This window comes from Alnus glutinosa, chromosome 4 (genome assembly GCF_958979055.1).
Source record: "Alnus glutinosa chromosome 4, dhAlnGlut1.1, whole genome shotgun sequence".
Taxonomy (NCBI): Eukaryota; Viridiplantae; Streptophyta; class Magnoliopsida; order Fagales; family Betulaceae; genus Alnus; species Alnus glutinosa.
In genome coordinates this window covers 5909307-5925143 of record NC_084889.1, presented here as the reverse complement: position 1 = coordinate 5925143, position 15837 = coordinate 5909307, and the positions used below count along the sequence as shown (strand labels likewise).

Sequence of the window (15837 nt, the reverse complement as noted above, 5' to 3'; positions counted from 1 at the left end):
TTTTTTAGATATCTGTAAAAAGAAAAAAAAAATTACATTAAAAAGAAGAAAAAAAAAATGCTGATGCTGATGCTCGCCCCTGCTCATAATAGAAGAAAAAAAAAATTACATGGAAAAACCAACCGTCAAAAAAGAATTTATCAAAAAAAAAAAAAAACAACCACTAAATGCTCAAAAAGAGGAACGGAACAATTTTGTGAAAAAACACACACACAAAAAAATAAAAATAAAAAAAAATTACATTTATCTCTCAATCTTGAAAAAACTTTAGAACTCCTACATAGAAAAACCAACCATCGGAAGCTAAGAACACAAATCTTTTAAAAAAACACAAATCTTTTTATTTGGCCTCCAGCATCTCCGCTTCTTTCTGGACAATCTCTTGCACCGTAAGCCTTCTACTTTTTTTTTTCTTTTTTTTATAAATACTTTTCAGAATTTTAGTCATTGCAAGTTGCAACGTGACTTGTCAACGTGGCCACAACCACATGTTTTTTTCCTTTTTTTTTTTTAAAGTTAATTTTGTATTTTGTTTTTCATTTTTATTTTTTGTATTAGTGTCTACATGTTAACTGATATATCAATTTGACATATATTTATGAAGTTTGATATACATTTTTTGTGATACATATATTATTTATAATTTATATTTTGAATTGTAATTACCATACTTTTATATATTATAAAAATATAGTATATAAAAAGAATAAAAAAAATTATTTATCATTATATTTTATTATTTTAATTCCGCCCCTACTAAGACAGATTCCTAGCTCCGCCACTGGACGTGGCATTTAACCGAATCTGTCAAAATTTTTAACAGAATTTGACTTTAGGTATCGATTAGTAATTATAGTTTACCGCAAAGACCTCTCATAAATTTTTTAAACCATGTAAAGAAATTTATAATTATGGTATATTCTAGAGACTAGTTAGGGGTGGGCGTCGGTTCGGTAGGCGGTTAAGTCGGTTAATTCGGTCGGTTAACCGACTTTTGTCGGAATGTAGTCGGTGAATTTATTTCGGTTAAGTCGGTTAAGCGGTTAATAGACGGTCGGTTAAGTCGGTTAAGCGGTTAATAAGCGGTCGGTTAAGTCGGTAAGGCGGTTAATAGGCGGTCGGTTAAGTCGGTAAGGCGGTCGGTTAAATCGGTTAACATTCGGTTAAAATGGGTAATGAAACGACGTCGTTTTGATTTTTTTAAAGGAAAAAAAATGATCATACGTTTCGTTCTTACTAAAACGACGTCGTTTCGTTTTATGTCGGTTCGGTTAATCGGTCGGAATAGCATTCGATTCGGTTCGGTTCGGTTACCACTTAAAAAGGCGGTTCGGTTCGGTTCGGCTGTCGCTTAAAAGGCGGTTCGGTTCGGTTCGGCTGCCGATCCGGCTTTCGGAATAAAATTTTATACCGACTACCGAACCGAAATTAGTCGGTTAAAGTCGGTAGGCGGTCGATGGCGGTTCGGTTCGGTTTGGTAAGCGGTCGGTAGGCGGTAGGCGGATAATTTGCCCACCCCTAAGACTAGTGGCGCAATTTTTCCTTTTAAGTAAGGGCCTCTTTGAAATTTACGAGGCTGAGGACGTGGGCATGGTTGACATGGTTGAGGGAAAGAATCCAGAGGCAGGGTGGTCACAGCTCGTGGAATGACCAAGAGAAAATTCTTTCGCACGATATTGTAGAATAATGCTACACGCAATTATTAGTTTCCATATTGATTTACGCCTTCTTGAATCTTGAATATATAACTTACAATTTAAATACACACCGATTAAAGTCAATAATTCAGATCATAATTTCATCCTACTTTCGAGATTATCATGCCATAATTTACCATTAAGAAAAAAAAATGCTGAAAAATTAGGACTTTAGCCATTAATGTAACAAGTTTCAACATAAAAAAAAAGAAGAGAGTGAGAGAGAGAAGATTCATTATTTGGTAAAATATTTATTTTTTAAAAGAAAGTCATTTATACAAAAAAATAAAAAAATAAATAAAAAAATAAAACCATGTCCCTCAACATATGACGAAAGCTCAACCTACTCAATAAATAAATAAAAAATAAAATCACTTAGAACTTAAAGATAAATAAATAAAATAATTTTGAGCTTAACCCATCCATGATTGTAAAAATAAAGAAATAAATTTCAACGTTGAGGGTGCGAGCGGAATTGGCAAAATTTGACAGACGGCCTTTACAGCCTTTACTTACATATTGGGCAATTCGATCTCGATGGGATATATTCAATATTTGGGCAAACAAACATATTGTAATTATCGTCCATCAAGGAGGCAGCTTTTGCAGGCTCCATTTTTACCCCTTCTAAATACACTAACTGAAATGAAATGGAGAGGATCCTTCTCAATAATATATGAGCTTGCACTTAAATATCCATCAATAGACTGTAGCATATTATTACAAAGAAACCTCAAAAAGAGTACATCTTGTGAATGGATGACTGAAATTTTGGTAAATGCAGACAATATTGATGCTATGTAAGTGGCACAACAGAAACGAGAATCATGACTTTATTCCTTATCTTCAGCAGCATAGATAGCTTTAATTTCCTCAACATCATCATAGCTGCCAAGGAATATTGGAGATCGCTCATGAATATTCTTCGGAACCAAGTCCAGTGCCTGCAAAGATAATCAATTTCAATCAGTTCCCTAGCCCCAAAAGCAGCTTGAAAATCCAGAAATGGATTTTCTCAAAGTTTATTCTTTTAAAGGGTCTAGACTATACTAGATAGTGAATGGTTTGAGGCATTTAAAAAAAACAAATAACTTGGTCCATTTTGGCTCATATTTGAATTCAAAAACATCAACTTAAACACCAGTTTTTTGTTTAAAAAAGTTTACTGAAGAAATAAGATATTGGGTACACAATTAGTGATTGGTCCAGAACCAGCTAATGTATAGTAGTTTGTAATTAATTGATACAAATGCATTATTTTTGTAGGTGTAGAAATTTTGGTGAAAACAAAGGTTTTGTACAATAAATCTTAGTCAGGTCAGATTCAATCAAGAAAACTTTTTTGATAAGTAAAAAAAGGACAACTGTAAATTCAATCAAGAAAACTCATCAAGTCAATACCCGTTGCTTGCCAGTGAAAGCCTGACCTCCTGCTTTTTCCATCAAGAATGACATTGGGAAGACTTCATAGAGAACACTGTCCATATAAATCAAGTGACTCATCTTAATTCAATCCCCACCACAGATTTATAACTTGAAGCCATAAGATATGACACTAAGCTTCGAGTACTTAATGATGAAAACCACTGCTCTAACTGTATGTGACATACCGCAGTTTCCCATTGGGGCTCTTCTTGTCAGCGGGATACAAAAAGATACCACCATAGAGTAATGTGCGGTGGACATCAGCTACCATGCTGTCAATCATTATAATATATGAGAAAATACAATAATCTTTCTGAACAAGATGAAGCTAGGTCGTAAACCAAACACAAAGATCAACATATATGATAAGTTTGTCAATATTACATAAAGCTTAGAACAAAGGCAAATTATTACCCTGAAATCCTTTTTGGTCCATGAGTACTTTGATTGACTGAATTTGGCGTCACAAAAGGGTCATAAACAATTTACTAATAAAGCCAAGGGATTAATCTAAGGAACACTGTATGATGATGCTTCAGGATATGCTATTCAAGAAAATGTATGAGCATTAATAGCTGTTGCTGGCATTTTTCTAGTCAACCAATTTTGACAAAATTTTAAACAGGTCATGCATTATATTTTGCTACTTTTGAACATTTGTGTTGAGGATTATATGACCTAACCTGAACCTGTTGGGATGATAGTCCAAGCCAACTCTAGTTACTCTATTTTTCTACTGCAAGGTGATTTAGTAAAGAGAGTTCAGAATCCGCGGCAGGGAGGATTTGATTGTTTGTCACACACATCATTAAGACTTAATTCCTTAAGGTAGCCACAATCTGCTGTTAAATGAAAAGTGTCGCCTTCTGTGAAGGTATACTGCATTTCTCATTTGTGATTTGATGCTTTCGGACAAGAAAAAACGATCAAATAATAATGTAACTGCAAGAAGAGAACAACATAGGGAAAATTATCTCACATGTTACCAACTTTTAAAATTTAATGATAAACTTCAAATGCACACACATAGTTCATGCTGGCCATAGCTTCAATAGCTGAGCATGGCAAAAAAACTCTAAAGAAGCCACGTCTTGCTTTTTTCTTTTTTCTTTTTTCTTTTTTTTTAAAAAAAAAAAAAAAAATTATTTTATTTCTTTTAGTTTCTTTTCTGTTTCTGGTCAGCAGAAACAATAGTTCAATACCTGTGCAGAAAATATCACTGTTAATCAACCTCTGCCTATGAAGAATAGACTTAATTTTTGTCTCATGATTAGGACTGTCATTCAATGGTGGCAATAACTACCATTAAATTAATTGTCACAAGTCAGCAACCAAATAGCAGAAAACAATTCCAATTGCTAGCAATATTTAGTAGCTAGGTTCAGAACAATGATACCTTCCAATGTATCTTAGTGACTTTGGTGATGAACCATCTTCGGGAAACTTGCACTTTTCAACATACCTAAGTCCCTCCACCCAAAAAGAAAAAGAGAGGTCACAAAATGATCAAAAAACCAGTAGAAAAACGAGAGAGATTGAATTCGACATACTTGGTTGTTGGACCATCCCAGTTCTTGGCATTTCCTTCATTTACTGAATATATCTTTCCTTTCTTTGGAATCTGTGCAGAAAGACACATGACAAACAAGTTCTAGATACTGGAAAAGAAACCAGAGATGTTATATATGGCGCCAGTATGTGTCCCTCCGCTTAACCTATATGTGAACTGAAATATCGACATGATCACCCCAAAGCTGTTTCCGTCATTATACTATGTACAGACATTTAAAATAAGCATACTGTAAATTATATAGAGACACTTCGTAATACTTTTGTGAAACAAATATTAAATGGCATTGGGTTGTTAAATAATGCAAAAGCGTGTCAGGCTGCCTGAAAAGGATGTCTAGACTTCCCTTTTCATGCAACTTATTACAAGAAGAAAATCATTTCGGTTTAATACAATTATTTGGAAACTACTTGAAAAACAAGAGAAATGTGAATTTCAATGATTTAACTGATTCCCCAAAAAGCGGGAAAAAAAAAAAACAAACAAACAAACAAAAAAAAAAACAAAACAAGAGAGAGAGAGAGAGAGAGAGAGAGCATCTTAAGGGTAACATTTATGGAGAACAGCATGATTTTATGAGATGTATCTGATACTCAAATAACAAATCTATACCTTGATGTCTGGGTGAGTTAAAATGAACTCGCCAAGAGATGGATCAAGCGTGAAGCCATTAACACCGGTTCCAGTGCTTAACACTAACTGCAGAATCATTATGTTCCCCAGTGAAAAGAACGACACAGCAAATTTCAAGTGTAGAATGCAAACAAAGAATTGCCATGACCGACTGGAATGACTTGTTATTGTGTGTCACCAAAAGGAAAACTTGAGGGGAAAAGCTAGAAAAGAAAAGGCTTCAACTCAATTTTTACCGTGCAAGAGCTCCCATACATGCAATAGCCAGCTGCCACCATATTCTTCCCAGGTTGCAACACCTCATCTAGAGTTGGTTCATTGCCATGTTTCACCATATAAATCCCAAAGATCTAGATGAAACAGAAGGCATTCAATAAGTTAATGCAATTTCAAGTTATTATGGATCAACAATTATCTCACATAGAAATCAGCAGATTAATTCATCATAACAATCACTAAACATGTCCTGGGATGAGGGTCATACAGTTCCAATTGAAACTCCACAGTCAATGTTGGAGGATCCATCTAACGGATCAAAAACAACAGCATACCTGCATTATTAGAAAGTATTTAAGATAAAAATTTACATATAACTCTTGTATCTTAGAATCCAACAATTTAAACAAAAGATAAACTCCCAAACAGCAGAGGGCAAAGACCTTCCACGCTTAGAAGGCTCCACAAATGTTGCCTGCTCATCCTCTTCTGATACAAGGATGCACTGGAAGAATATCCAAACTCTCAGAAAAGAATCAGAATGAGTTCAGTTAAATAAGCATCAACAATTTTCTAGTGACTCACAGTTCGGCCACTGCTTATCAGAGCCTTGACAAAAACATCATTTGAAAGCACATCCAGTTTCTTTTGCTCTTCACCCTGGAGTCATAAGGGCACAAAACCTCATATAAATAGGATAGCAAAAAGAAAATGATAATCTCTAAAGAACATATAACAATGAAAAAACAGGGGATAGTATAAATGCCAATAAAATTGAACATAGAAAAACCACACAAGGGTTTTGAAATCAATATATTACTAGCCTGAACATTGGTCTCTCCAGCAAGTCCAATGAGTTTGGCAAGACCCGCCTGCATACACGGAAAAAATAAAATGTTAAGACCATTCTGACTTCAAAACTCACTACCCTAACAATAATTTTACAACCTAAGATATATATAACAATACACGCTGGCATTTTCTGCAAAAAGAAAGTGAGCTAAATATGTAAACCCCAGTTGCGAACTGTTATAGGTCTCTCTAGAAGAGCATCAAAATGAACAAAAAAAAATAAAAATCCACAGAAATTATCTTCATTTCTATGCCAAATGCTCTGGAATGTAGTCCACACATACCATAAGATATCCATCAATTGCACACTGTCAATGAATAGGCCAATTTCACATCTATCAACGTGATACAAACCTTGGGTAAAACTCACCCTTGAAAACCGGCTTGCAAAAAACTATGATACTTGATTTCTAAAAGTCACCATGTAAACCAAAAAAATAAAAAGCAATATCTAGCTTCCAAATGGCGCATTGACGGAGATTCTTATAGCATGAGGAATTGGCGAATTACCTTGTTCACGGCCGAGCAGACGAACTTGCAGCCAAGCACAATGTTACTGAGCAAGATGGTGAAGTCGCCGCGCGACTCCGGGTGCTTCGACTGCTCGTTCAGCACGAAACGCGTTATGGTCATCAGGTCCGTCCGGTGCGCATCCGCCGCGTGATCCATCTTCGATTAACACGATTCTTTCCTTTCTTTCTCTGCGGCTAGGGGGTTTTCTCCGCGGTTGGTGCTCGGTTCGAGAGAGAGGATAAAGAACTGCGAAGGGGGGATGGGCCTATCTGGAGGCAACCGAGGTTTCGCACGACACGTGGCGGGCGTGGAGCGAGCGAGCGAGCTAGTGGTCGTCACTGCCAAGTGCAGATAACGCCATTCGTCCACTGTCCTTTTCTGAATCCGATTCGGCGGTTACCAGGTTTTTTTCAATATCTCTCTCTTTCTTTGTCTCTCTCTTCGTTAGTTCGAAGCGGACGAGATGGTGAACTTCGAGGAAATTTATCAAACAGGCACTATAAATATTCGATTATTGACAATTTGACAACGCGTGTTTTGGTGGGAGGTCCCTGTATTTTGAGCTATTTGTATTTAGGTCTGTTAACTGATAACCTTTCTTCGTATGCATCCCATTTGTGTATCCAACCTAGTGTGTACATGCGTAAGTATGTTCGATATTTGAAATTAAAATCTAATTTTTATTGAGTGTGTGAATTTTGAAGTTTGAACTTGTGAAATAAAATTAAAAAAAAAATTAAATAAAATATAATTTATTTTTTTAAAAAAAGTAAACATTGTAGTGAGTAGAAAACATTTTTTACTTACATTCAAACAGACGAGAATTTTAAAAATCATATCATTTATTATTAAATTTTTGTTAAATTATAATTTTAAAAATTATATCAACTTTAAACAATAAAAATTAAGTAAGTTTCATAATAATAGCAGAGAAAATTAATATGGCTTATGATTTGATTGATTGATTTTGGGTGGCACTGGTCGCCAAGATAGTGGAGTCGTTTGAAAATTTCAACGGTTTGCGAAGACAATGGAATTTGTTGAAAGAAATGGCAAAATGAAATAGATTTAAGAGGTGTGGTGGAGAGAAAATAGAATAAATCTCTAAAAGGATAATGAGAGAAAGAAGAGGACAAATGCCATAAATTTTTAAGTAGTTATGAAGATTGGAATTTTCTTGTGCAAAAATATATGGATGAAAGTAATCCATGGGATGTTATATCTATTGAAAAGGTGTTTGGAAGAACTTGAGAGAAGAAATAAGAAGAAATCTGTGTTTTTTTAATGTATGGAAAAATCCCATTATGGAGTTGAAAGGTTTTTCAGAGAATTCAAGAAATACAAAGTACGTACCCTATGAATTTTTGGATCAAGATTTCTGATTTCTTATAATTTCTTTAAAATTATAGATTCTCAAATTATGTGAATTTATGTCGTTTTATGCATCGAACACATAAAAAATACTCCATATTAAAAATGTGACATGTTAACAATAAGAATTAAGTATATTTTTATTGAAAAATGCTAGAACTCCATTTAACATCCTTTTGGTGTCATTCTGGATGACGTGAATTTAATTTTTTTGCTTAAAAAAAATACATTTCGTAGGTCACCTTTTGAGATAATTTTTTTTATTAAATTCATGTTATTCAGAAAGATGCTATAAGGAGCTATAACATATCTCATTTTTATTAAATTCTTATACTTTATGTCGTATAAAAACTTTAACCAAAAAATCGTGTTTTGGTTTAGTAAAAAAAAAGTGTCTCTTCAAAAATGAAAAAAAACCTTTGTAATGATTTTTTTTTTTTTATTGCCTCGATAACATGTCATATCTTTAATATGTAGCATTTTTCATGTTGTTTGATGTAAAAAACGATATGAATTCACGTAATTTGAAAATTTAATTTTTTTTTAAAATTATAGAGGATCCTAATCCAAACTTTTTTTTTTTTTTTTTTGTTGTTAACAATTAGGCGTATTTTGAAAGATGAAGCAAAATTTTCTAGACTAATTGCGCCTTGTACTATTCCCAAAAACTAATGGGCCTATAACTTTTAGTTACGTACATTTATTGATGAAAATGTTACTAGAGAATAAGACAATACAAAAGATGACAGTATTGACTTCAACCCCAAACAGCTGACCACAAGCTATTTTCTCTCTCTTCGACTCTCACTCTCTCTGTCTGTAAAACAAAGACACAAGCTATTGATCGCCGGGAAGGGAGCCCCTTCCCCGGTGGATTTTTTTGTTTCCTCCATGGTGTTGATCATGGGAGGTTGTTGTTCTCCCAGTCGTCTTGGCTGTGGAGTTTTGTTTCTCCGAGTCCTATGGACTCTAGAGTTTGTGTTGTTTGTGTTTGTTTCCTTTTCTTTCTTCTTGCTTTCTGGCAGGAGGTCCTTCCCGAGGTGTCCGGCGGGGTGTTCTTGTCGTCGTTTTGTCTCGCCGGTGGAGCGTATTGTGCATTAATTGTCTTCAAATTTTGACGCTAGATCTACGGCTATCCATCGGCTTTCTTGAGACACGCGCCGCCCAGATGGGTCCACCGGCGCTTTCTTGTTCCGCCGCTGCTGTTTCCGGCTGTCTGGATCACTGGTGGCCGGCGCGTGATTGTCACACGCCAGTGAAGTTTTCTCTTCTACCGGCGCGTGGTGTCTCGTTCGGCGTTTTTTCGCCGAGCAAAGGCGGCGGTCGGGGCTCTGGGTGGCTGATTTGTCGGCTGGCGGTTTTGGGGGAGGCGCGTGTTGTACACGCGCCGGTCTCCGGCGAAGGCAGTGCTCCCCCTCTGACGTTTTTGGATTGTATTTTCTGCTAGTTGTGTTTGTGTATTCTCTTATTTCTAGGTACAGTTGCTTATGTGTGGCTCAAGTTTTACTAGAATTTTCTTTGTTTAGGGGCTAATTGTAATTTTAGTGAAATTTGAGATTCTACATATGTAATTGTTTTTTTTAAGTCAGACCCTTCTGACTTAAGAGTATGTGGGGGGACATGTCCCTCATTGCTCATGATGTAGCCTTAGGGCATTCAGATCCTAAATAGCACATGCTATTTTTTCAAAAAAAAAAAAAAAAAAAAAAAGATGACAGTATTAAAATCAGAGCTGAAAGACAATGATTTCAACTTTGAGGAAAAACAATCTATATTTTCAAGAATAGAAGTTGAATAAGTTTTCAAAATTTAGTTCAGAATAAAAATTGAATAGAGAAATTTATTGTTTGTAAAAATTGGTGTTTAAATTTCAAAATTGGCTGAGACATGAGTTTGACAAATTGGTTAGCGAAGAAATTTAAATTAATTCTTTTTGCAATTAATGGGGAAAATGTTTTATAGAAAGAGCTGGAAGATATCGAATTGGATAGAATTTGGAGTTAAAAATAATTTCTTCTACGATTTTGCAATGAAGGAATTAAAAAAGTGTGATTTCTTTGATGTGGAAAAAATTTTGGTGTCAAAACTGTTGGATTTCAAAGAAATCCCTAAACCAATATCTCATGGCAAACTATTGAAGAAAATAATGAAGGGGACGTACCTACAAGTATTGATAACGAAGAGTGCAACCGTTGTTCGTCTTCCACGTCTAAAACCCACATATTACTTGTCTTTCCGGTGTCTAAAACAATGATGGAATGTGTATGAATGGGTGTTATGAATTGGAGTGGGGACTTCAATCACATATTTATAAAGCTTTAATTTCATCTTGGCCCATCATAATAAAATGAGACTAAAAGGGCCTTTAAATTGGCATCTACATATATATAGGATTTAGCCCCCACACCATTTTAACGCATATAACATAATAAATAAACTTGCTTTGATAACATTATAACATGCCAGCAGTACTCTTTCATTTTGGGCATCTATTGACCTTTCTAAAAATCTTTGAAAGTTCCCATAGATTTGATAACATTATCAAAAGAAAAATAATAATATGTCTAGTTATCAATTTAAAATTGATCCAACCATCATTAAGTAATTTGGTTGGTTGGTCGTTGTACAGGCCATCCATAGCAAGTAATTAAAGATAGTTTTAGAACTGAGTTTGTAAAAAAATAGATATTTTGGATTTGTGTGGAGTAAGAAAAAAAATATTTTGGATCGTGCTGAAACATCGTACCTAGGAATCATGTAGTGATAACTTTGTCATCTACTTGTACTTAGACATTCTTTTAATTTACATTTGCTATTAACAATATTACAAAACTCAATAGAAGATACGTATTTCAGTCGACGACACAATAAGACTTTTCACCTTGTATTTTCCATTTATATCGACCCAAAACAGCAAACCATATGAAACTTTTTTTTTTTTTCGATGAATAAGTATAACTATTATTGATAAAAGAATCAATTATACAAACAAGTCTTACAAGACAAATCAAACCACATTACATTAATCAGAGAAAAACTCTGAAAACTCAACTAGGAACAAAAACACGTACAAACAAGCAAACCTAAACCAGAATATTAACATCAATATTCCAGTTTAAGCAAAGCTGAACATTCTCCAAATTCTTCTTAAACTTTAATTTTCCAGAGACTCGAAACCGGACCTCCCAGAAAATGAGATTCAAAATCTGTTCCTCAGTTCTAGGTTGGCCACCAAACCTGATATCATTTTTATCCCTTCAGATACCATATATACACAGCAGCACTAAGAACCAGTCGGCAGAGCACTCCTAACAAGGACTTAGTTTTCCACCGATTGCAACCTTCTAAAAGCAAATCAGGCCAGTCAGTAAGAGGATCTAGGATATTACATCGTTGCATACAAGTCTTCCACATCCAAGAACAAAATCCGCATCCAAATAACAAATGATTCCGGCTTTCAATACCATAACGACAAAAAATACAAGATGTATCACCCTTTAACCCCCAGCAAACCATATGAAACTTCCCAGTTCTTTTTCCTTTTATATGCTATAGTGACATTATAAGAATGTTGCTCATACTTCTTTTGGAACGTACATCAATGTCATTGGTGAGACTTCAACTGTAGTACCCCATGGTGAAACCACTGCAGCTTCGTATGTTGAAGCACCTATACCAACATTGGTCACGGTCCTTTAAAATTATGAACAACCAATGTTGTATGATCACTATAAAAGGAGATGAATGATGGGTAATTAAGATCGACCAGCAGAAGGGTTGGAGCAACTTCGCTTTTTAATGTTGAAGACTTGCTCCTCACTAAAGTTCGAATAACACAACATATCCACAAAATCTTGGGGGATCGCATCGTAAACCAAACCCGGGTCAAGTGCTTCGTTGGGATTAATTTGACCCACTCCCACAGCAAGAGGCGAAGCAGATTCATAATTGTTTCCATAGTCTTGAATTGGCTTAAAAGTATTATCAAATGCGTTTGAGGTGGTAATTAGGGCATAATTAATGGCACTTGCGCCCACTCCATTTTGGATGGGCAGCTTTTAGAAGTGTTACCACTCCAGTAGCATGGCCGCAAGCATAGGATGTTCCAGAGCCTATGATGTAGTTGCTATATAAATTTCTTAACCCTAGTTTAGCAGCTGGAATGTTTGGAACCCCAGCAGCCAAGACCAATGACCCGGGTGTATGCCATTATATCCGGCTTCAAGATACCCGGGAAGCCATTTGATGGACCTTTGAAAGCGTAATAAGCCACAGCCGGTGTAGGCTTTATCTCCATAAAGGTTTGTTTGAAGTCCATGGTGACATTCGGCAAAGCATTATTCTCCACATAAGACGTACATTACAACTTCAGCCTCTTTTGAGTTAATCACAATGCAAGGACAAGGAAAATGTGTTAATTCTATTAATCCAGGATGATCGATCATAGACAAGAATTGCTCCTGATCCGTTTGATTTAGCTATAGAATCAATTTGGGCATAGATATTCCCAGAGGATCGCACATGATAATGCCATATCGGTCGACGTGTTTGGTTCAGGGCGGTGAAGTACATGATGACAAAGTCGACTTTTTGTATGCCAATGGTAGGTTCTGTATTAGGGTATCACCAGCTGCTGGGAACATCACTACAAGAAATTACTACATTTATGTCCTTTTTAAAAAGACTACAAGCAAAGAAATAGGACTTCAAAAAAGTGGGTGTTCTTTTTATGTAGTCATTTACAAAATATAGTAAACCTTTAGTCTAAGAAATTTTTTGAAAGCCTTTTAGTTTAAAAGGTGGGCAACCCACGTCATTCTACCAATAAGGTCTTGAATAGTCTTCAAGTCCTTTGAAAAAGGACACACAAATTGATCACGCTTTTACAGGGACGGAAATTAACGTGGGCAACGCCCTATTGGATTTCAGTCTACTGTCTCAGCTATACAGCCACATATTTCCAAGCACAGTCAGCATAGCCTCGAAACTCATGAAAGCTTGAAGAGTCTCCCATCAAAACCTGTTGCCAAGCCAACCTGATTTCAAGGAAAAGTTTGCTCTCTAGTCAACCTGCTTTTCAGGAAAAGTTGTTGCCAAGTCAACACCATCTCTCCATACCATGCGCTGCCTGTAAAGCCAAATATCACGGCTAAATGTTTGTTATATTTAGGAAATCAGCTGAAAGTGCTTTGTTAGTTTTTCTTGTTTTAGTCTTTCTCTCTTGTAAGCTTCGGCTATAAATCATTCTCTGAATATGAAGTCTGGAAGACAATTGACAGAAAATCAAGTTAACTTGTCTTCTTATATGGTATCAGAGCACTTAAAGGATTAACATCCCTCTTTTGGGCCACTATGTCTCTTACCCACGTGTCCTCCACTTCCTCCCTCCCTCAACCACTTAGCAACTTCAACATTTCTTCCAACCTCAAACTCACTCGTGAAAACCATCCCTTGTGGAGCACATTAATTATTCCATATCTAGAAGGGCAATCCCTCTTTGGCTATGTCAATGGGGACACACCTTGTCCTCCTCAATTTCTTGAATCTTTTGACCCCAGCACTGGTACCTCCACCCAAACACTCAACCCTTCCTACACAGCTTGGTACCAACAAGACAAGCTCATCCTCAGCCTGCTGCTGTCTACTGTCTCAGAGAGTCTTCTCACCCATGTGGTTGGCCTCAAGACCTCCCGTGAGGTATGGCTTACTCTTGAGCGCATGTTTGCTGCTCAGTCTCAAGCCCGTGTGATGCACTCACGTTACCAGCTTGCTACATTGAAGAAAGGATCCTCTTCAATCTCTGATTTTTTTCAAAAGGCTCAAAGCCTTGCTCACACCCTTGCAGCTATTGATGAACCCCTGAAAGACTCTGAGTTAATCTCTTATATTCTTGCTGGTCTTGGCTCTGACTATGACCCACTGATTACATCTATTACAACCCGCATTGATCCTGTCTCTTTAGAGGATCTATATGGTCATTTACTGACCCATGAGCAGCGCCTTGATCATGCTAATACTGCAGGTGATTTAGCCGTCCCCAGTGTTCATGTCGCTCAACGCAGCACCAACTCTGGGCGTCCATCACGCCCTTTTCGTGGTCGTGGCAGAGGGGGCCGTGTTCGTGGTTCATTCCAACAGCATTCTTCCAACACCACTGGTTCATCCCGGCAGCACTCTCCCAACACCTCTTCCAACCGGCCTGTTTGTCAAGTCTGTTCTAAGCCAGGCCACACAGCTCTCAAATGCTATCATAGATTTGACCACTCCTATCAAGTTGACTCAGCACCCCCTTCGGCCTTTCTCACCATTCCTCCTGGGCCATCTGACCTGAACTAGTATCCTGATACTGGATCTACCAATCATCTTACCAATGATCTCTCTAATCTCACCATTCGGGCTGATGCTTATCATGGTCCTGACCAAATCCGTGTTGGTAATGGCCAAGGTTTGGAAATTCGTCACACTGGTTTGGCTTCTTTATCCACTCCTACTCGTGTTTTCAAATTGCCTCATCTTCTTCATGTTCCCCACATACAAAAAAATCTCATCTCTGTTCATCAATTTACCAATGATAATCATGTTTTTATTGAATTTCACCCATCCTTTTTCTGTGTCAAGGATCTACGCACGGGGACTTTGCTTCTCAAAGGGCTGAGTAGGGGTGGCCTCTACCCTTGGTGTCGCCCCCGTTTTAGGAAAATAAGGGAAACGCGAACTAAAAGATAAATAAATAAGTAAATAAAGTCAAAGAGTTTCTAAACACAAGTAGTATTACTATTTATACCAACTATGATAGCAGTATCAAAATTCTACACTGGGGCTCGAAGTTATTTACAGCTCAAAAGTGAAGTGGTAAAGCAAAAGCTAGCAATCTACATTGCTAGAAAAACCACTACATAAGTTAAAAGACTGAAATGAGTACAGTTTTCATTAACAAAATAAAACTGTACTATCATGATCTATCAGCTCTACAGTCTTTGTCCACAAAGGAGACCCCAGGTGCCAAATTGCTACTATTTACAGGAATCTACATCCTCTACTGGTCCACTGTACAATAAGTCCAAGTTGCCCACGGATGGGGCCAGATCTGGGGGTCACTGACCACCAGGAGTCCTACAGGCACTCCTCCCCTCAATACTATGATGTACACCTTCATCTGAAAATGGTTATAAGGGAAAGGGGTGAGTTCGACAACTCAGTAAGGAAATATCAACACCAAGAAATTAAAACATGCTATAAAATCATTATTTATGCATAATGACAAAATATCATAATGAGCAATTAAACAGAATTTGCAAGTATAATTAACAGAACTTAAAAATAGATGAACAAGAAATATGAATAATGGCATGAATAATTAAATCAATTCTTTTTATTTCCTATTTTATCCTTTAACTGTGGTTTAACCCTTTATAGACTCTACACCGCCAGTTCCCGTGAGCGGCGCACGTTGGCTTTGTCCAAAGGACCTATAGACTCAGCCTGTCGTCACAGAGAAGAGTCGCCGGGTTGGGGATCTTCCCTAGGTGAAGGCCAACCCCGGCCGGTAGCACACACCGT

At 36.7% G+C, this 15837-nt stretch overlaps 1 protein-coding gene and 1 non-coding gene across 2 annotated transcripts; one reads left to right on the top strand and one right to left on the bottom strand.

Moving 5' to 3' along the window:
- Positions 1-2360: 2360 nt before the first annotated feature.
- On the bottom strand, positions 2361-7370 carry LOC133866851 (fructose-1,6-bisphosphatase, cytosolic). The gene is made up of 12 exons (XM_062303505.1): positions 6904-7370; positions 6366-6413; positions 6127-6201; positions 5985-6046; positions 5810-5876; positions 5562-5675; positions 5305-5391; positions 4673-4743; positions 4519-4584; positions 3308-3394; positions 3099-3174; positions 2361-2641 (listed from the first exon to the last, which is right to left on the bottom strand). Exons 1-12 carry the CDS (start codon positions 7060-7062, stop codon positions 2531-2533), a joined length of 1023 nt encoding a protein of 340 aa, XP_062159489.1. The 5' UTR covers positions 7063-7370; the 3' UTR covers positions 2361-2530.
- Positions 7371-14133: 6763 nt separating this feature from the next.
- LOC133867539 (small nucleolar RNA Z247) lies at positions 14134-14272 on the top strand. Its single transcript, XR_009900096.1, has one exon. It is a non-coding gene; the product is annotated as a small nucleolar RNA Z247 (small nucleolar RNA).
- The last annotated feature ends 1565 nt before the right edge of the window (positions 14273-15837 follow it).

What these genes read in the sequence shown, in the direction of transcription:
- LOC133866851 (XM_062303505.1), bottom strand. Translation starts at nt 7,062, where the DNA reads ATGGATCACGCGGCGGATGCGCACCGGACGGACCTGATGACCATAACG. An exon ending in GTGGAGTTTCAATTGGAACT is followed by an intron (nt 5,676 to 5,809) that starts GTATGACCCTCA and finishes TGTTTCATCTAG; the next exon opens with ATCTTTGGGATTTATATGGT. An exon ending in CTTTCACTGGCAAGCAACGG is followed by an intron (nt 2,642 to 3,098) that starts GTATTGACTTGA and finishes TTATCTTTGCAG; the next exon opens with GCACTGGACTTGGTTCCGAA.